Genomic DNA, 18455 nt, shown 5'->3' on the forward strand with positions numbered 1-18455 from the left:
GTGTTCCAAGTGAAAGTCCCTCACAGGTGTCAGTGGTGAGGATTTGGGTTCCTTGATTACTGGCCCAAAGAAGGGACATCACACCAGTCATATACATTATTGCTTAGTAATGGTCGATGGTAGATAACAGGAATTATCTTGAGAGGTGGTATGAGGCTTAAGTACCCATGTAATAAATAAATGTTATACTCAAAAAACCTCAAAAAAGGTGTAAGAAAAATACATGAACATCATAATGGGGGATAATGGGGTAACCTAGCCACAAGTCCTATGCACATTATATATAATAGCATTAATTATTTTATTAAAAATTAAAAAATGGTGCATGTTCATGTTCTGCTTCATTCTTGATATTATTAAAAAAATTGCTAAAAAAGTGGGTCTTGGTACATTTTTCTTCGAAACAGGCAAGTCAAAGAGGCAAGCTAGCAGTCTCTTTCAGCTATATTCACTGTCTACACAACAACTTTCACCTTGGTGTATACAAAAAAAAAAAAAACATCCATACATTTATACATATATCTCTCTCAATTATCAATTGAGCATAATATCAAAATCAAAAAAAAAAGACTTGAGCAACTATTCATACAATATATATATATATATATATATATATATATATATATATATATTTATATTTATATATATATATATATACAAATATATATAAATATACTAATACTTCTTTTGCAAAATAAAACATACTAAAAATAAATAAATACATACATCAATATATGCAATCAAAAATTCAACATCAAATAACTATCTATGCTAATAAAATATTTTTTTTTTAAGGTTTTTATGGTACACATGCATGGTCCATCAGCCCATAATCAGCAACTCTTTTTACTATCCATTTTTTTTCCATTTTAACTGTTTGTCTCTATTACCCACCCACCCTTATATTTTCAAAGTATCTCTCTTACATATAAAAAAAAATAAATGTTCTATGTTAATTTCTTTAACATGTTTCTACAAGCATTAAATATACTTCCTTTTTAATATGATAAATATGTTCTCTATTTTCTATCTGTTTTTACTTTATCTGTTTATTAACTTTATTTATTAAAATTTAAACTTAAACTAGTAAGTAAACTAAGTGTCTAAAACTAAATGAAATTTACTACTGAAAATGTCTAAAAACTAAAATCAGGATGTACAAACTTACTGTCTGTATATACTTACTTAATTTACTGACATTTACTTACAGGGTTTAAAAATAAAACAAAATTTATGAATTATTTATTCTTGCAAAAAAATTTTTACTCTTAAAAAATTTTGATTTATAAAATAAATATAAGATGAAACTAAATTCCTAGACTATTAACCCTTGCCTGTTATTATATTCCAATGCTTATTAATAATGTTAAATATATAATAATATATCTTATATATAACTAACATAATATATGTTGTGATATCATAATATTAATATGTTTAATAATGAAAAACAATCTTTTTATAAAAATTATCGCGATTATTAAATATTTATTTTAGAATGACCAGAATTTTTGATATAGATAATAAAATCTTAGATTTTTTGTGAAAAAAATGAAAATGATATTTTTTAAATATATGACAATAATGTATATAATTTCTTTATAGTTATACATGTATCTATTGTGTTTTTTATAAAATATGTATTTTTGATGTATATAATGTATATTAAATGGAAATCTGCAAGTGAATATAAATGTAAAATAAATGGAATTAATTAGGGAAACATAATTAAGCTAGAAAAAATTGCTTTGAATAACTATGAATTTATGACTTTGAAATGAAAGAGGGACCCATACTAGTTTTTGACAAGGAAGAAGAGACAAGAAGAAACATGTTTCTTCTCTTGGATGACGTTTTTTTTATAAACTATTTACTGTGAGCTTACTTAATTAAATGTTATTAAACAGGAGTTCTTAGTTATGGACAGAAAAATATTTTCTTAGTAAAAATGAAAGAGATGTAACTAACCAATAGATTTATTGATCTTAGATACAATATCTACCTCAGAAGTTACCTACTATACAATAAATAGATACTACCACAACAATGAATGAAATTGTCTTGTAATGGCATGGAAACAATAGGTGTACTCCAAACTGGGAAAAAACTTTAATACTTGAATTCAATTATATAAGATTTAAGAGACCAATTGATTAAGGATACCAGTTTCTTAGTTTTGAGAGGACCATATTTAAACAATTACATAAGTAGTACACATAATATTGTTATTTACAGTTGTACATGATTATTAATTGAATATTAGTTTTTATGTTTATAATATTAATTTATAGATATGAAAAAAATATAATAATAGTAATGTAGTTGTTTATCTGTTTTGAATGATTAGTTTTTGATATAATATGAAAGAATTTGAATTTAAATTGTAAATAAAGTTTTTTGCACAACGTGCAGTAATAAGCGTATGATGTAATTATCTTAATATGGAGAAAATTTTCTTGAGGAACAATTATGGGAGGAAAAATAATGTTCTATGCTTAGATTATTTTTTTAAGAAAAAATTTTTTCTGAAAAATTTGATTAATTACCTATGTTGTATGTGGGCTCTATTGAAAAATTAACTTTTTATGGTATTTGAAATTAAATGCTAAATTTAAAATATATTATTTTGGCTTTCTTTAATGGTACCTTGAACTTTTCTTTGTTGAAAGAATTTAACAGTTTACTTTGATTGAGATAGTGTTTAAAAATGACAGGAATTAAATGTCATTTAGAAAAGAAATTTATTTTTGGGCTCAATGCTTTGGATGATATTTACTTAAATCCTATTTTTTAAAATATTACTGACTCAAAAGAATGTTAAAATGTTTACTATTAATTGACTGTATGGAGAAAATGCTATGAGTGAAAGAGACAAGGATGACACTTTGTTGAAATTGGAAACAGACGGTAGATAGTAAGGAGATGTTAGAAAAGCACAATCACTTAAATTATGTTTTAGTTATTCAAGAGATATAAGATGCTATACAGACATTATTAATAAGCATTGGAATAGTCTAACATCAGATAGGCAAATAAGTAGGTTTTTAGGTGCATCTCCTGAATTTACTTTTAAGAATAAAAAATCTTTAAAGAGGCAATTATGTGGCCCTAGAAATTTTGTTTCATTAAATAATAATAAAGGCATAGACCTTGTTTTAAATGTCAGTACTGTAAGTATATAAATACAGACAGTAAGTTTGTACATCCTGATACAGGTAGACTATTTAATTTTAGTATTAATGCTAGATGTGATTCTTCACATTTAGTTTACTTGGCTACTTGTAAAATTTGTAACAAATTTTACGTGGGTAAAACAGATAGGTTGTTAAAAGATAGAGTTAGAGAACATATTTATCATATTAAAAAAGGAAGTTCATTTAATGCTTTGGCCAAACATGTTAAAGAAACTAGCATAGAACATCATTTTATTTTTAGGGTAATAGATAGATACTTTGAAAATATAAGGGGTGGTGATATTAGGGTACAAACAGAGAACTTGGAATTGAAATGGATAATAAAATTGAAAGCTGATTATGGGCATGATCAAGTCTTTTAAGGTTTGATATCCCTTTAAGTGCTCAATTGGATAATTGAGAGATACATAGTATAAATGTAGGGATGTTTTTAGTTTTTGTATACACCCGAAGAAGCTAGTTGGTGAAAGTGCTTGTGTAATCTGTGAATAAAGCTTTTGGAAGAGACCTGCAGCTTGCCTCTATTTTTCTATATATTTGGATTCCTCTTTTACATTTCGAGGTACCTGGTTATCCCTGTGTATTTGTGTTACCTTTGTGGAAGATTACAGTCAAAATGCATGAATAATGAATTACTGATGAAATATTTCATGTGATTAATATTTATTTATTTTTATCTCTTTATAGTACTTTAGTTATTTGGGAACAATTCTCTTTATTTGCAGCTTTTGAAAGATATTTAATTTAATTATTTAACTGATTACTGATATATATATATATATATATATATATATATATATATATATATATATATATATACCATATTTATCTGTAAATAAGACCTAACCAGAGAATAAGGCCTAGCATGGTTTTCCAGGGTGGTCATGATATAAGACCTACCCCAAAAATAAGCCCCAGTTAAGATCGTCAACAACACACGATGGCTTTCTGCAAAGAGAAGAAGTTGGATCTCTGAATGGTCTGAAAATGGTGAGCAGAGTATGATAACCTCAGTCAACAGGTGGATGAGGGAAATGCTAAGAAGTGCAAGTGTGGATCAGGTCAGCAACCATTATTTCCTAAGCTGGAAGACATCATCTGTAAATAGATTGCTAAAAGGAGAGCAAAGGCTGGTTATGCGCAGGGCTGATATTCAAGCATTTGCCCTTGCAATGGCACCACAGTTAGAAATAATCCTCAGAAGAATTCAAAGCATCACAACATTGGCTGAATGGCTTCCTTCAGTGATATGAACTGTCTCTAAGAAGATCAACAACACTGTTCAAGCTGGAAGATACTGAAGTTATTAAACGTGCACTTGCAATCAAGTCATTTGTTAGTGGCATCGACTTTTTTAAACACCAACTCTCCAGCATGACTGCTATGGATGAAACTGCAGTGTTTATAGGTCAAGGATCTCAAACATCAATTGATCGGAGGAGTGCCTCGTCAATCTACATTCCCTCCACTGGTTACAAAAGTGCACATGTTACCTGTAATTTGGTAATTCATCTAGATGGAAAGAAAACCCCATCTCTAATTATTAGTAAGGGCAAGAAAGATAATATTGAACGTGTTTCAGGCATTTACATTCTTGAAACTGAAAACGCCTGGTGCACACATGCAATTATAAGGAAGTGGGTTGATGTAATGCTGCCACTTGTTTTGTGAGGTGGTGAAAGAGGTCTGCTAGTCTGGGATTCAGCCAGCACTCACTGCGCTAAAGACATGAAGAACTTCCTTGCACAGAGAAGAATAAATCAAATAATGATTCCCGCAGGAATGACTGGCTATCTTCCAACTCTTGATATTGCAATAAACAAGCCATTCAAGGACCATTTGTGCATGGAACTCAATGACTACATTGAAAATAGAATGGAGAGAAATCAGTGTGGAAACATTGTGAAGCCTAGCCTGCAAGAGTTCGTGACTTGGGTGAAGAATCAATGGATAAAATCACTGACAGCTGTGTTGCCAATGCACTACGAGCAGGCTAAATGGACAATCAGTGCTCATTTAAGGAGAGCTCTATTGCTAGGCATGACAGATTGGGGCCAATGGTTCTACAGGAAATGGAGTCACAAAAAATTCAGGCCAGAATTCGGGGGTTGGAGACTTATGACAATGTTCCAGAAGAAGATGACATGACTGTATTTGAATAACCTTTCCATTACTGGGGCAACAGAATGGAGCTTTTTGACTTTATTGTATTAAGGTAACGTTTCATTATCAAGAGGTAATTACAAAGTAAGGCCACTAGTTCCCAGACTTCATTTTTATGACTTTCTGTCATTCTTCCCTTACAGTTTGGGTAAGGAATAAAGAAAGCATCACCACTCAAAAAGTGGCAGTTATTCACCTGTTTTATTCCCCTCCTCCAATACACATGTATTGAGATTTTTCTGCACTTTCTGTTAAGCATGAAATATTGCACTGTGAATGCCAAGATGTAAATATTCTGAAGTTGAAATGTTTGTTGCAGTTTATGTCAAATTCTCACGCAACTAATGTGTTACCTAGAACTGTTGCCCAATAATGGAAAAGTATCAAATAAATGTCAATTTGTGTACATGAATAAATGTTGATTTTTGTACACGAATAAATGAATAAATGTAGATTGTTGTACGGGGGGGGGGATAAGGCATCCCCTGATAATAAGGCCTAACGCGTATTTTGATGGAGGGAAAAATATAAGACCCAGTCTTATTTTTGGGGAAATATGGTATATATGAGTTAGTTTGGTGTTTGGACCTGAGTGAGAAGACTGAGAGCCAAGTCACTAGTTTGGTTTTTATGATACCTGAATAAAGGAAAGTGTTTCTATAAAAGTAAGAAAAGTTTGTTTATTTAACATTGTCATGAAAAAAGTGGAAGGAGAAATAATATTCAAGAGATGAATACTGTTTTCTGTAACATTCTTCTTTTACTACTTTTGTGGAGTGGAAGACAGCTCCACAGAAATGGTATTCTCTGTTATACAAACCTATCCCTTCAACATGTTCTATTTATTTTGCAAAAGAGATTGAGATCCATTAAGTGAGTGTTTATGATGCCATTATTAGTTTTTATCATAACCAGGTAACTAAGGTATACACAGTTAAAAAAGTGGCTATAATTTCTGGGTATGTGAGTATGTCCATGTGGATGAAAGTGACTGACACTGTTGTCATTTGATCAAGTTATACAGTCATTTGCCTGGCTTTGTAGGGCTAGACTATGTTTGCATGGAGCAAGTTACAACACTTTAATTTGGCTGGTGTGTGTTTCTGTAAAACAGAGATAGACTACACACAAGGCTGTTTTTTATTTTATTACAATCAGACATCTGAGGTTTAGACAATCAACAAAGTGGATAAAATTATTGGGTATATGTAGATGAAGATGACAGACTTTGCTGTCATTTGAACAAGTTAAACATCAATCTGGCTTTCTAGGACTAGTATGTATTTGAGTCAAGCATGTTGGAATGATTTGTTGTGGCTACTGTATGTGTTTGTGAAACAGATTTAGGATAAATTGCCATCACCATTATTTAGCTACTTTATTTTATTATACTCATGCATCTGAGGTATACACAATCAGCAAATTGGCTATATACTGTGCATGGAAGGGATATCTGTGTGGATGAAACTGACCTTTTTTGATCAAGTTACACCACCATAAACATGGCTTTGCAAGGCTAGTTTGCCTTTGTTTTAAGTAAGTCAGAATATATTATGATGCATACCTCTCAACTGTCCTGATTTTTACAGAATGTCCAAAGTTTTGCCTCATATGTTTGGTCTGTTCCTTATACATTTGTGGTCTTCTGGCGAATTATTGAATATTGACGTCATAACATTATACTAACTACAGACAAACATTTGTGTTTCAGACTTTATATCCTTCAGAAAATATGCAATAATGTAACACCTTTAATTAGATAAATTTATAGGTTTATGGGAACAATATTTAAAAACTGTCCCTATGTTTGGGCTTTTATCCCCACAATCTTTCTGGCTTTGTCCAGTTTTATTGCACTAAGGGGTTGAGTTGGAGATGTTACTATGACTGATATATGCTTGTATGAAAAATAAATCCATTACTGTGGCCATTATTTTGCTATCGCATCCAGACATCTGAGATGCACATAGTCAGCAAAATGGATACATTTGCTATAATTCCTGGTTAAAGGGGTTGTCTGTGGATAAACAGTCACTAAATTGTTTTTGCAGGACTACTGTAGCTCTGGAAAGCAAGCTGGAATACTATTGTTTGAACTAAAGGTGAAATAAACTGCTGTGGTCATTATGATTTATTACATTTAGACATCTAAGGTATAAGTAGTCAACAAAATGGCTCCAATTACTAGGCATTGGAGCTGTCTGGCTCCAATTACTAGGCATTGGAGCTGTCTGTAGAAGAAATTGACTAACCCTGCTGTTGTCTATCAAGTTACACAGTCATTAATCTGTTTTGGCAGGACTATTGTGTATTTATGTGAAGCAAGTTGGAATATTCACTGTGTCCATATGTTTAATCACAAGCAGATATTAGAGGTGTATGCATTCATTAAAGTGGCTGCAAATGATGAATATGGAAACCATGTCCAGATAAAAGGAACTTATTTCTGCTATTTGATCACATTTTAACAGTAACTGATCTGGACTGGCAAGAGCAATGTCACAATGCATTGTGCATGCTGAAATCAGTGTAAATGATTATTGCTACAACACATGATTTAGTGAGTAGGGAGATGCAGTTTTTCCAAGAGCAATAAGTTATTTGTTATTTCTTTAATGTTCTAAGTCCATCAAATATCAGTGTTTTATAGAATAAGAGGAAATCTCAAGGTATGCCCTAACATCCTGATCTTTGATGACTTCAACTATCCCACCATAGACTCAGTAAACTATTCCTGCACTAATGCATTCACCCAATGATTCCTTGACTTCATCAGTTCTAACACACTAGACCAGCTCACCTCATCCCCCACAAAGGGAGATAACATTCTGGATTTGGCTCTCACCAACATGAGTGACCACTGCACCACTCCCATAGTAAGTTCTTCCCTTGTGAGATCAGATCATCAGTCTATCTCAGTCGAAGTTTCTATCCTGCCCAACCCCCTCAGCAGTAACTAGGCTAAAACATCTCAAAAGTTGACTATAACCTTCTAAGGGAGGGTATCAGTAACTTCACACCACTGCTCCCCTCAGAGGATGCAGACAGCTAAGCTGAACAGTATGCCAATGCAGTATACAAGCAGCTGTACAACTGTATGGACTCAGCCATACCCAACAGAACTAAAACCTGCTCCTCAAGGAAACACAAACCTGTCTGGTGGACATACTCTATCAACAGGCTTTACAATAAAAGGAAGAAACTGTTGTCCAAGGGTAAAAAGGAACAAATCCCAAATTGGAAAAACTCCCTCTTTACCCTCAACAAGCAAATTAGATCACTAGTGAAAACCTCCAAAGCCAATTATGAATCAATACTTGCCTCCAAAACAAAGGGAAACCACAAAGCCTTCTTCAGTTACATCAGGAACCTCCACAGCAAAGCCCAGGTTTGTTCCAAATTAGTACATAATGGTACCACTTACACTGATCCTGCTGATTTGGCCAACCTGCTAGCAGATAGGTTCAGCACAAACTTCTCCCCCCTGTTCCTCCAAAGACCTATTCAACATCCCTGATACTTGTCCTGCACCTCACATCTCCATAGATTAAGTGTTAAAGGCCCTATCCAAGGAAAAGAACACAGCTTCCATGAAACCTGATAGTGTCCCAGCTGTATTCTGCACCATCTCCAGCAAGAACTAGCTTTGCCATTAAGTACCCTATTCAACCACAGCCTAAGTACAGGCTTCATTCCAGCAGAATGGAGAACTGCCATTGTCATCCCCTTGCACAAAGGTGGTGCCACTACTGACACTAAAACCTATCACCCCAATAGCTTAACAAGCCTGATCTGTAAAGCCATGGAGTGTATTATTATGGATCTCCTAAACAAGGACATAAGCAATATCCAGGCACTTGACCCCACCCAGTTTAGATTTGTCAAGGTCAGATCTTGCCTGTTGAACCCGGTTGACTTCTTTGAGACTGTCAACAAGGCCCTGGATGAGGGAAAGTCAGTACATACAGCTTACCTTGACTTGGCCAAAGCCTTTGCCACAATCCCAGACTCAGGCATCATTGAAAAGCTAACACAGCTTGGTGTAAATCCCTGTCTCATCAGGTGGGTGGCCAACTGGCTCACCAATAGAACCCACAAGGTCAAAATAGGCACCTCCACCTCTGACAGCAGACCTATCACTAGTGGTGTTCCCCAGGGATCTGTCCTGGCACCCCTATTGTTTGGCATCTACTTGTCAGAGGACCAGGCAAAGACAAAAGGCCTGTGGCTGACCCAGTTTGCGGACAACTATAAGTTTGGTGCTGTTATTGACTCACCAAATTATGTTAACATACTGCAAGAGGGTCTCACAGCATCAAATGACTGGTGCCAAAGTCATAGCCTTAAGTTAAATGTAGAAAAATGTATTATCATACCATTCAGCAAAATCATGGCCCTTACTGATTGCCATATCAATAGCAACCCCCTAAGCACATAACCTGTGGTGAGAGACCTGGGTACACAGGTTGACAACAATCTCACATTCAACCATCATGTAGCAGCAGTGATCAGAAAAGTATTTTACTTGGTTCATCTCGTAAGTAAAGGGACTGCATCTAGAAAAAAGGAGGTAATTACCTCCCTGTACTCCTTCCTCATTAGGCCAATGATTGAGTATAACGCCTCATTTGGTATGTATCTCTCCAAACACCTGCACTGAATGGAAAGGCCACAGAAATACCTCAGAAAGAGAATCCATGGCCTCCAGCACCTGTCCTATGCAGACAGGCTCAAATCACTATCACTCTACTCGGTATCATACAGATTGCTCAGAGGTGATCTGTGTCTCACCTACAAGGCAATCTCAGGCCCTGTCCAACTAGATATGCTCTATATCCCTAAGTCTAACTCCTCATGCTTTACCCACTTGAAAGGCCTAAATCTAATATTCAACATCAACAAAACCTGCTGGAGAGACAGGTTTGTCTCCAAGAGGCTGCCCTGTCTCTGGAGTAGACTTCCCATACATGTCAAACAGAGTACTTCGTTGACACTCTTCAAGCGCAATCTTGATGAGTGGGTGGGAAACCACAAATTTGTCCCAGTGGTTCCACCTATGTCCCTCATTAACAGGGGTGACAGGTACTGACTGAAGTTTATTTTTTAGGGATAAACTCTTGGCTAGGCTTGTAAGGGCCCCAGGGCCATTAGCCTAGTAACTTCCTATGATCCCATGATCCTATGATCTGGGTGCACCATCTGTAAAAACAAATGATCATTGTGCAGTAAAGCATTGTGTAGTGTTGCTATTTCACAGCATTTCATTATGTAATTGAGTTCTTGGTATAGAGTCCTTCTGTGGGAAGTCTGCATGTCCTCCTGTCTTTGTGTGAGTTTTATTCTGTTTCTCTGATTTCCTCCAACAAACCAATGATGTACCATAAGTGAATTTGCATTCTTCCAATATGTAGGTGAGCGTGCAATGTGGAGTGTAAGTGTGTGTGTGTGGGATGGCGTAATAAACATGGCTTGTGAGGGGCAATGTCAGTATGTATATGTGTGTGTGAAAAAATTATCATCATCATCATCATCTTCTTTCGGCTGTTCCCATTAGGGGTCACCACAGCAGATCACCTGTTTCCATTTCTTCCTGTCCTCTGCATCTTCCTCTGTCACACCAACCACCTGCATGTCCTCTCTCACCACATCCAAAAACCTTATCTTAGTCCTTCCTCTTTTCCTGTTACTTGGTAGCTTCATCCTTAGCATCTTTTTCCCAATATACTCAGCATCCCTCCTCAGCACATGTCCAAACCAACGTAATCGTGCCTCTCTGGCCTTGTCTCCAAACCTTCCAACCTGGGCTGACCCTCTAATATACTTATTCCTAATCCTGTCCACCCTCATCACACCCAGTGCAAATCTTAACATCTTTAATTCTGCCACATCCAGCTCAAACGCCTGCCTTTTTGTCAATGCCACTGTCTCCAATCCATATAACATAGCTGGTCTCACTACCCTCTTGTAGACCTTCCCTTTCACTCTTACAGGTACTCATCTGTCACAAATCACTCCTGACACACTTCTCCACCCACTCCATCCTGCCTGTACTCTCTTCTTCACCTCTCTTCCACACTCACCGTTACTCTGAACTATTGACCCCAAGTATTTAAAGTCATCCACCTTTGCCACCTCTACTCCTTGCATCCTCACCATTCCTCTATCCTCCCTCTCATTCACACACATATATTCTGTCTTAGTCCTGCTGACCTTCATTCCTCTTCTCTCTAGAGCATATCTCCATCTCTCCAGGGACTCCTCCATCTGTTCCCTACTCTCACTACAGATCACAATGTCATCTGCAAACATCATAGTCCACGGGGACTCCTGTCTGATCTTGTCTGTCAACCTGTCCATCACCATTGAAATAAGAAAGGGCTCAGAGCTGATCCTTGATGTAGCCCCACCTCCACCTTAAACGCATCTGTCACTCCCACCGCAGACCTCACCGCTGTCACACTACCCTCGTACATATCCTGTACCACTCTTACATACTTTTCTGACACTCCTGACTTCCTCATACAATACCACAACTCCTCTCTAGGCACCCTGTCATATGCTTTCTCTAAGTCTACAAAAACACAATGCAACTCCTTCTGACATTCTCTGTACTTCTCCATCAACACTCTCAGAGCAAAGATCACATCTGTAGTGCTCTTTCCTGGCATGAAACCATACTGCTGATCACTGATCATCACGTCCCTTCTTAACCTTGCTTCCACTACTCTTTCCCATAACTTCATGCTGTGACTGATCAATTTAATCCCTCTGTAGTTACTACAGCTCTGCCCATCACCCTTATTCTTAAAAATCGGTACCAAAACATTTTTTCTCCATTCCTCAGGCATCCTCTCACTTTCCAAGATTTCATTAAACAATCTGGTTAAAAACTCCACTGCCATTTCACCTAAACACCTCCATGCTTCCACAGGTATGTCATCTGGGCCAACAGCCATTCCATTCTTCATTCTCTTCATAGCTATCCTTACTTCTTCCTTGTAATCCATTGTACTTCATGATTCACTATCCCTACATCATCCAACCTTCTCTCCCTCTCATTCTCTTCATTCATCAACCCCTCAAAGTACTCTTTCCATCTCCTCAACACACTCTCCTTGCTTGTGAGTATGTTTCCCTCATTATCCTTTATCACCTTTACCTGCTACACATCTTTCCTAGCTCGGTCCCTCTGTCTAGCCAATCAGTACAGGTCCTTTTCTCTCTCCTTAGTGTCCAACCTTTCATACAACTCTTCATATGCCTTATCCTTAGCCTTCGCCACCTCTCTCTTTGCCATGCACCTCATCTCCTTATACTCCTGTCTACTTTCTTCATCTTTCTGACAATCCCACTTCTTCTTTGCCAACCTCTTTCTGTGTATACTCTCCTGTACTTCCTCATTCCACCACCATGTCTCCTTGTCATCCTTCCTCTGTCCAGATGTGATACCAAGCACCTTTCTAGCTGTCTCTCTTACTAGCTCTGCTGTAGTTACCCAGCTATTTGGTAACTCTTCATTGCCACCCAGTGCCTGCCTTAACTCATCCCTGAACTCTACCTCACAATTACCCTTTTCCGATTTCCACCATTTGATCCTTGGTGCTGCCCTCACACTCCCCCTCCTCTTCTTGATAACCAACGTCATCCTACAAACCACTATCCTATGCTGCCTAGCTACACTTTTTCTGGTCACCACTTTACAGTCTCCAATCTCCTTCAAACTGGCCCTCCTACATAAGATATAATCCACCTGTGTGCATCTTCCTCCACTCTTGTATGTCACCCTATGCTCCTCCCTCTTGTTAAAATACGTATTCACCACAGCCATGTCCATCCTTTTCACAAAATCCACTACTATCTGACCTTCTGCATTCCTTTGTTTAACACCATACCTACCCATCACTTTCTCATCCCCTCTGTTCCCTTCACCAACATGCCCATTGAAATCTGCTCCAATCACCACTCTCTCACCCTTGGGTACAGTCATCACCACTTCATCCAATTCACTCCAAAATGTTTCTTTCTCATCCATTGCACACCCAACTTGTGGAGCATATGCACTAACAACATTCATCATTACACCATCAATTTCCAGCTTCATAAACATCACTCTATCTGACATTCTTTTCACCTCCAAAACACTCAGCATACTGTTCCTTCAGAATAACTCCTACGCCATTTCTCCTCCCATCCACACCATGATAAAACAATTTGAACCCACCTCCGATACACCTAGCCTTACTTCCCTTCCATCTGTTCTCTTGCACACACAATATACCAACCTTCCTTCTGTCCATCATATCAGCTAGCTCTCTCCCTACACCAGTCATACTGCCAACATTCAAAGTTCCGACCCTCACTACCACAGTCCTAGCCTTTCTCCTCTCTTCCTGCCTTCGGCCATGTCTTCCGCCTCTTCTCCAATGTCACTAATTTTATCTTTGGATGCACACAATATTGTGGGACATGAACATACATCTTCCGTTTAGCAGTAAATAAACACATAAGTAATTATCTTTCAAAAAATAAGGTATACAATGCACCACAGGACAGCTAGACCCACAGACCTTCTGGGATACCAAAAGCCACCAGACTGACAGTTGTAGAAGGGGATTGCAAACTAGGCTTATCTAGGCCTCATCTGACCTAGGTCTCACCTAGTTTAAAACAAAATGTACCACTGACATTATCAGACTGGGTGCTATACACACTAATCTCCTTGGTGGAGAGATCTGAATAGGATGTTTATTTTTCTTATAAACTAAACATTGCAAAGAAAAATGTTAATATGCACTGAAGTTATGCATGACAGCTATGACAACACTGAGTACTGATTTATAATGAGATAGGTGTACAGCAGTTACAGGGTGTGACAGTAAATTTTGCATGAAATATTAAGTCACATGCCTGCTCTCAATGCAGCTCAGAGTTGCTGAATTAATTTTTTTGACTGGCCATATGTTCACTTGGAGTGAGGACAGGACGTCTAAACAGCAGAGCCATAACTTCCTTATTGTCAAAAATCCCAGCTTTGTGAACTGCGATTCCCCATTTTATCAGTGGCTTAACAATAACTACCCTTAGTGGCTCAGTTGATTTTTTTAATCTCACTGTTTTAACTCTGAGTTACATTTGCATTTTATGTAGTTATTTATTTATTTGTTTGTGTATTTATTTATTGTATTCTTACATTTGTAATGTGCTTATTTTAAATGATGATGATACCTACCTAACTTCCTTAACTCATGATCACTTTTATCACATTCAAAGTCCCATTCTTTCCTTACTCACCAGGGATCTATCCCTCGATAACTACTTTCAGATCACTATCTGACATTTCTAACCAATGAACACATTCTACTCTATACTACTGTTCTCAACCTTCAAACATATAAATATGTATTATATATTGTATATATGTTGCAATTTAACTGTTCTTAGTTTGCTATTTAATACTTACAAGTTGTTACTGCACCTCTTTGCTACTGTGTATTGTATTTTGTTAACTATGTATTGTATTTTGTTAACTTTGAATTATCTCGCTTTTCTCTGTACTATGTAGTCTGAATTATGTAGTTTATACTTTGTACTATGGAGCTTTTCTCCCCGGGCCTCCACTGAAAATGGGCTCTTTGAGCCCAGTGGACCTCCCCGGTCACCAAACTGGAAATAAATAAATAAATAAAATGTTCTTTGTGATGCTTGGTCATGCACACACCTGAGCATCCTTGCAGTAGGCTTGTTAGGAAAACTGATAATGCAGGACACTACAATCACCAAAAAACTGAATTTGTTGATACATGCTTATCTGTAAAAGTTTGATGTTGTTTTTATTTACAGACTGTTGTGTATTTCAGCTAGTGGGCCAGTAAAATTGAATTAACATTTTTCTCACTATTTCCCTACATTAATGTCAAGTACTTTCCAGTTTATTCTACTTGCAATATTTTCAAATATATATTATTACGTACAGGGTTGTATATATTTTAAATATAATTTTAATAAAAATGGTTTAAATCTAATGATCAGAGAAGTTGCACTAAAGTCTTGAAAAGAGGAGGAAAAATGCAGAAACATTGCATAGCATTATGTGAATGTTTTATATTACAGGAAAAAGTTATCACTATAGTTAACTGAATAAGCTTTATCTGTTTTTATAGCTTTGTTTAATGGTGCTATAACTTGTCAGAATGATAGTCATAATTCTGCAAAAAGGTAAAAAGAAAGAAAGAAATATGGCACTTTAACCATGTTTAATATTTTCTACCTATGACTAGAATATTTTTGGATATACCGTACACAATAAGAAAACAGTTATCCACGCTGATTTGCAATTTTTGCAAACCTCAAAGAGAAAGCAACTGTTAAGAAAAAAAAATATTGCCATGAAGTTAAACTTCCTAGTCAAAAAAGCAACATATGCAATCTAACTAAAACATAATCACTAAATGCATGATGCATATTGCATCTTTTGAAACTTAGTTAGCAAACTTGATCAACATACCTTACATGTCCATACAATTAAAATGAGAAAGCCATCATCTCTGAATATATTAAAAATTTCCAGGATTCCTCTAGAGTATCCAAACATTGATATGCTTGCATCTGAGATTGCAAGGTTAAAGGTGAGGTAGTCTTGGGGTTCCAGGGAGCGTCTTCGCTTGTACATGATAAAAATCACCATTCCATTACCAATCCATGACAAACAGCCTGTGGTTTAGAACAGAAATGAATGATTTGTGCTGCTGCACTTAATAATGTACATATAAGAAAATCTAAGCCTTAAACATAAGAAGCCTTTCATAGTTACAGAAGTGCAGGCTACAACTCTTCTTGCAAAATTCTGGTATAACAGATTGAAAAAATCTTTGAAACTATAAGTGTCACAAAACATAACTATATTATCTTCTTAGTGATCTTAAGTATGGCTAGCACTGGTAAATATCACCCTGCATTAACTGTTGTGGCAGTAAATTACTCGGAAGGTACTTTTAAATCATAGACCTGTTTTCCATTGAAGATCATAGTGAACCCTGCACAGCAAAATATCTTCATATTGTACTTTGCTCTTTTGTTATTGATAAATTTATTTTATTTTATTTGACATTTGCTTACTGAGATAGTCTGATTGGGTTACATTACCCATTTTCAGCAGAGACCCGGGAGAAAAGCTTCACATATAAAAGCTTAGTTACGTATATTGTTACATATATTACACACAGCTCCACAGTTGTAATCATGTTGCACAGTTATACGATAGGTTACAATGTATAAGAATACAATAGTAGATGGCAATTGGGTGGGCACTTAGGGTTACATAGTACTAATAGTAGAACATTGCATAGACATAATTAAGCTTCACCTTGATAAGATAAATGTCTAATGTTACACAACATAACTAGTCTCCTGTAAATGTCAGGGGCTTTAGAAGGTTACAGTAAAAATCATACATCGGTTAAGCAGTTTGAATAATATTTCCTTACTCAATATAACACATTAGAACTGACATGATATATTACCTGTGCCAGTGGCATAATGTGGTAAAGCCTTGACTACAGCCTAGGTGACCCAATGTCCAACTAGTGGCTTGCTTTCCTGACAGCAGAGGTAGGGAGGATGAGGCATACCTATCCTGGGGGAAGGAATGGTAATTCTTACCTCGCTTATGAAGTTGCTCTGATTAACAGGAATGTGGTTGAAAACAGAAGAACCATCATGATGGGGGAAGCCAGTGCTGGAAAGAAATGAATGTGGTTATCGAAGCCAGTGATGGTAACTCTTGTTGGCATATGTGGAGGCGCATATATAAGCAGAAAAGGAGACATAGACTGCCCTTGCAGTGATGCACGTGCTCATTCCACCACCACTTTGAGGTTAGACCATAAAATGAAAAGGCTCTTATTGTCAAAATGCAAAATCTTGGCTACCTGGAAGATGGCATTCCTGGTCAGTGTAATGTCTTATCAAGGTGAAGCTTAATGGTCAGCAGTTATGAGGCAAAAATGATCCAAAAATCATGAAGTGGTCTCTCTCTCTCTCTCTCTCTCTCTCTCTCTCTCTCTCTCTCCTAGACACATACAGTGACACGTCAATTATTTTAACATGTTTACATTTATTTTCTGTTTCTTTTTTGGGCATGTGCAAGAAAATATTGTCATATATATTTGTTTTGAGACAAAGTAAATTGATTAGCATGAGAAATATTATGATGATTATGACTGGATACACAATATTCATTTTCTAGCAGTAAACAGATTTCTGATATACTGGTTTAACACCAATAAATGAATCATTAGGATCTCACAATATTTTGCCCTATAGATGAAAAAGATCTGTAGCAGATATTTCTTTTCTTCATCTGGCTGTGCTGAATCATTGCTCCACAGTTTGTCTGCTATTTTGAAGGCTATTCTACACTTACTGTGCCAGAGGATGATCAGTGATCATAGAAACATGTGCTCACTCATTAACATCCTGGAGGATGGTGCATATGAGGGAGGACATCCTAAAAACCTATAAACTTTTTTTGTTGTAACTGAGATTTTTCTCTTAGAGCTCAAAATAGGCTGAAAGCATCAAGGGGGCTGAAATCAGAAAAGAAAGAATTATAAACCTAACAATAATCTTTACAAGATTCTGGACTTGATCATTAGTGTTTCATAAATCATTGATATAGAACTGCTTGGCAAATGTAAATGCCTTATCTGAGAAGCTGTTGTGAGTAATGTAACCAAACTGGGAAATAAATATTGCGATTGACACTTATGACACTTACAATAAGAATCCCATCCGCAGAGCTAAGCATTTAATTAGATTAATGACCAATTATGTGGACGCTATTGTTTTTTATGACCAGAGATGCAGCTAGCTGTTCTTGAGTCTGGTACAATCCCTCAATCTAGCACCCCCCCCCCAAACTTTAAGTTGAAGAGCAAAACGTCAGATTTGAAGAACAAAAAGAAGCCCTTCTCTCCTTTTAAAAAATAGCAAACAGTTTATGCCACAGATGGAATACTAAAGCATTTCATTTCTGACCACAAATGCAATACCAGCATTTCAATGCCACTAATGCACTGAAGACCTGCCAGTCATGCCTCC

General features: G+C 36.3%; 1 protein-coding gene across 1 annotated transcript in view; it reads right to left on the reverse strand.

The window, feature by feature from the left end:
• Nucleotides 1-16061, reverse strand: part of LOC122804042 (opsin-5-like) — a 138583-nt gene extending 122522 nt beyond the window's left edge. Inside the window, exon 1 of the mRNA XM_044073718.1 lies at nucleotides 15862-16061. Coding sequence (XP_043929653.1) covers nucleotides 15862-16041 — 180 coding nt within the window. The 5' untranslated portion in view covers nucleotides 16042-16061. The remainder of the gene's footprint in view (nucleotides 1-15861) is intronic.
• Between the last annotated feature and the right edge of the window lie 2394 nt (nucleotides 16062-18455).

Source organism: Protopterus annectens, chromosome 6.part0, assembly GCF_019279795.1.
Source record: "Protopterus annectens isolate FY-2018-M chromosome 6.part0, PAN1.0, whole genome shotgun sequence".
Taxonomy (NCBI): Eukaryota; Metazoa; Chordata; order Ceratodontiformes; family Protopteridae; genus Protopterus; species Protopterus annectens.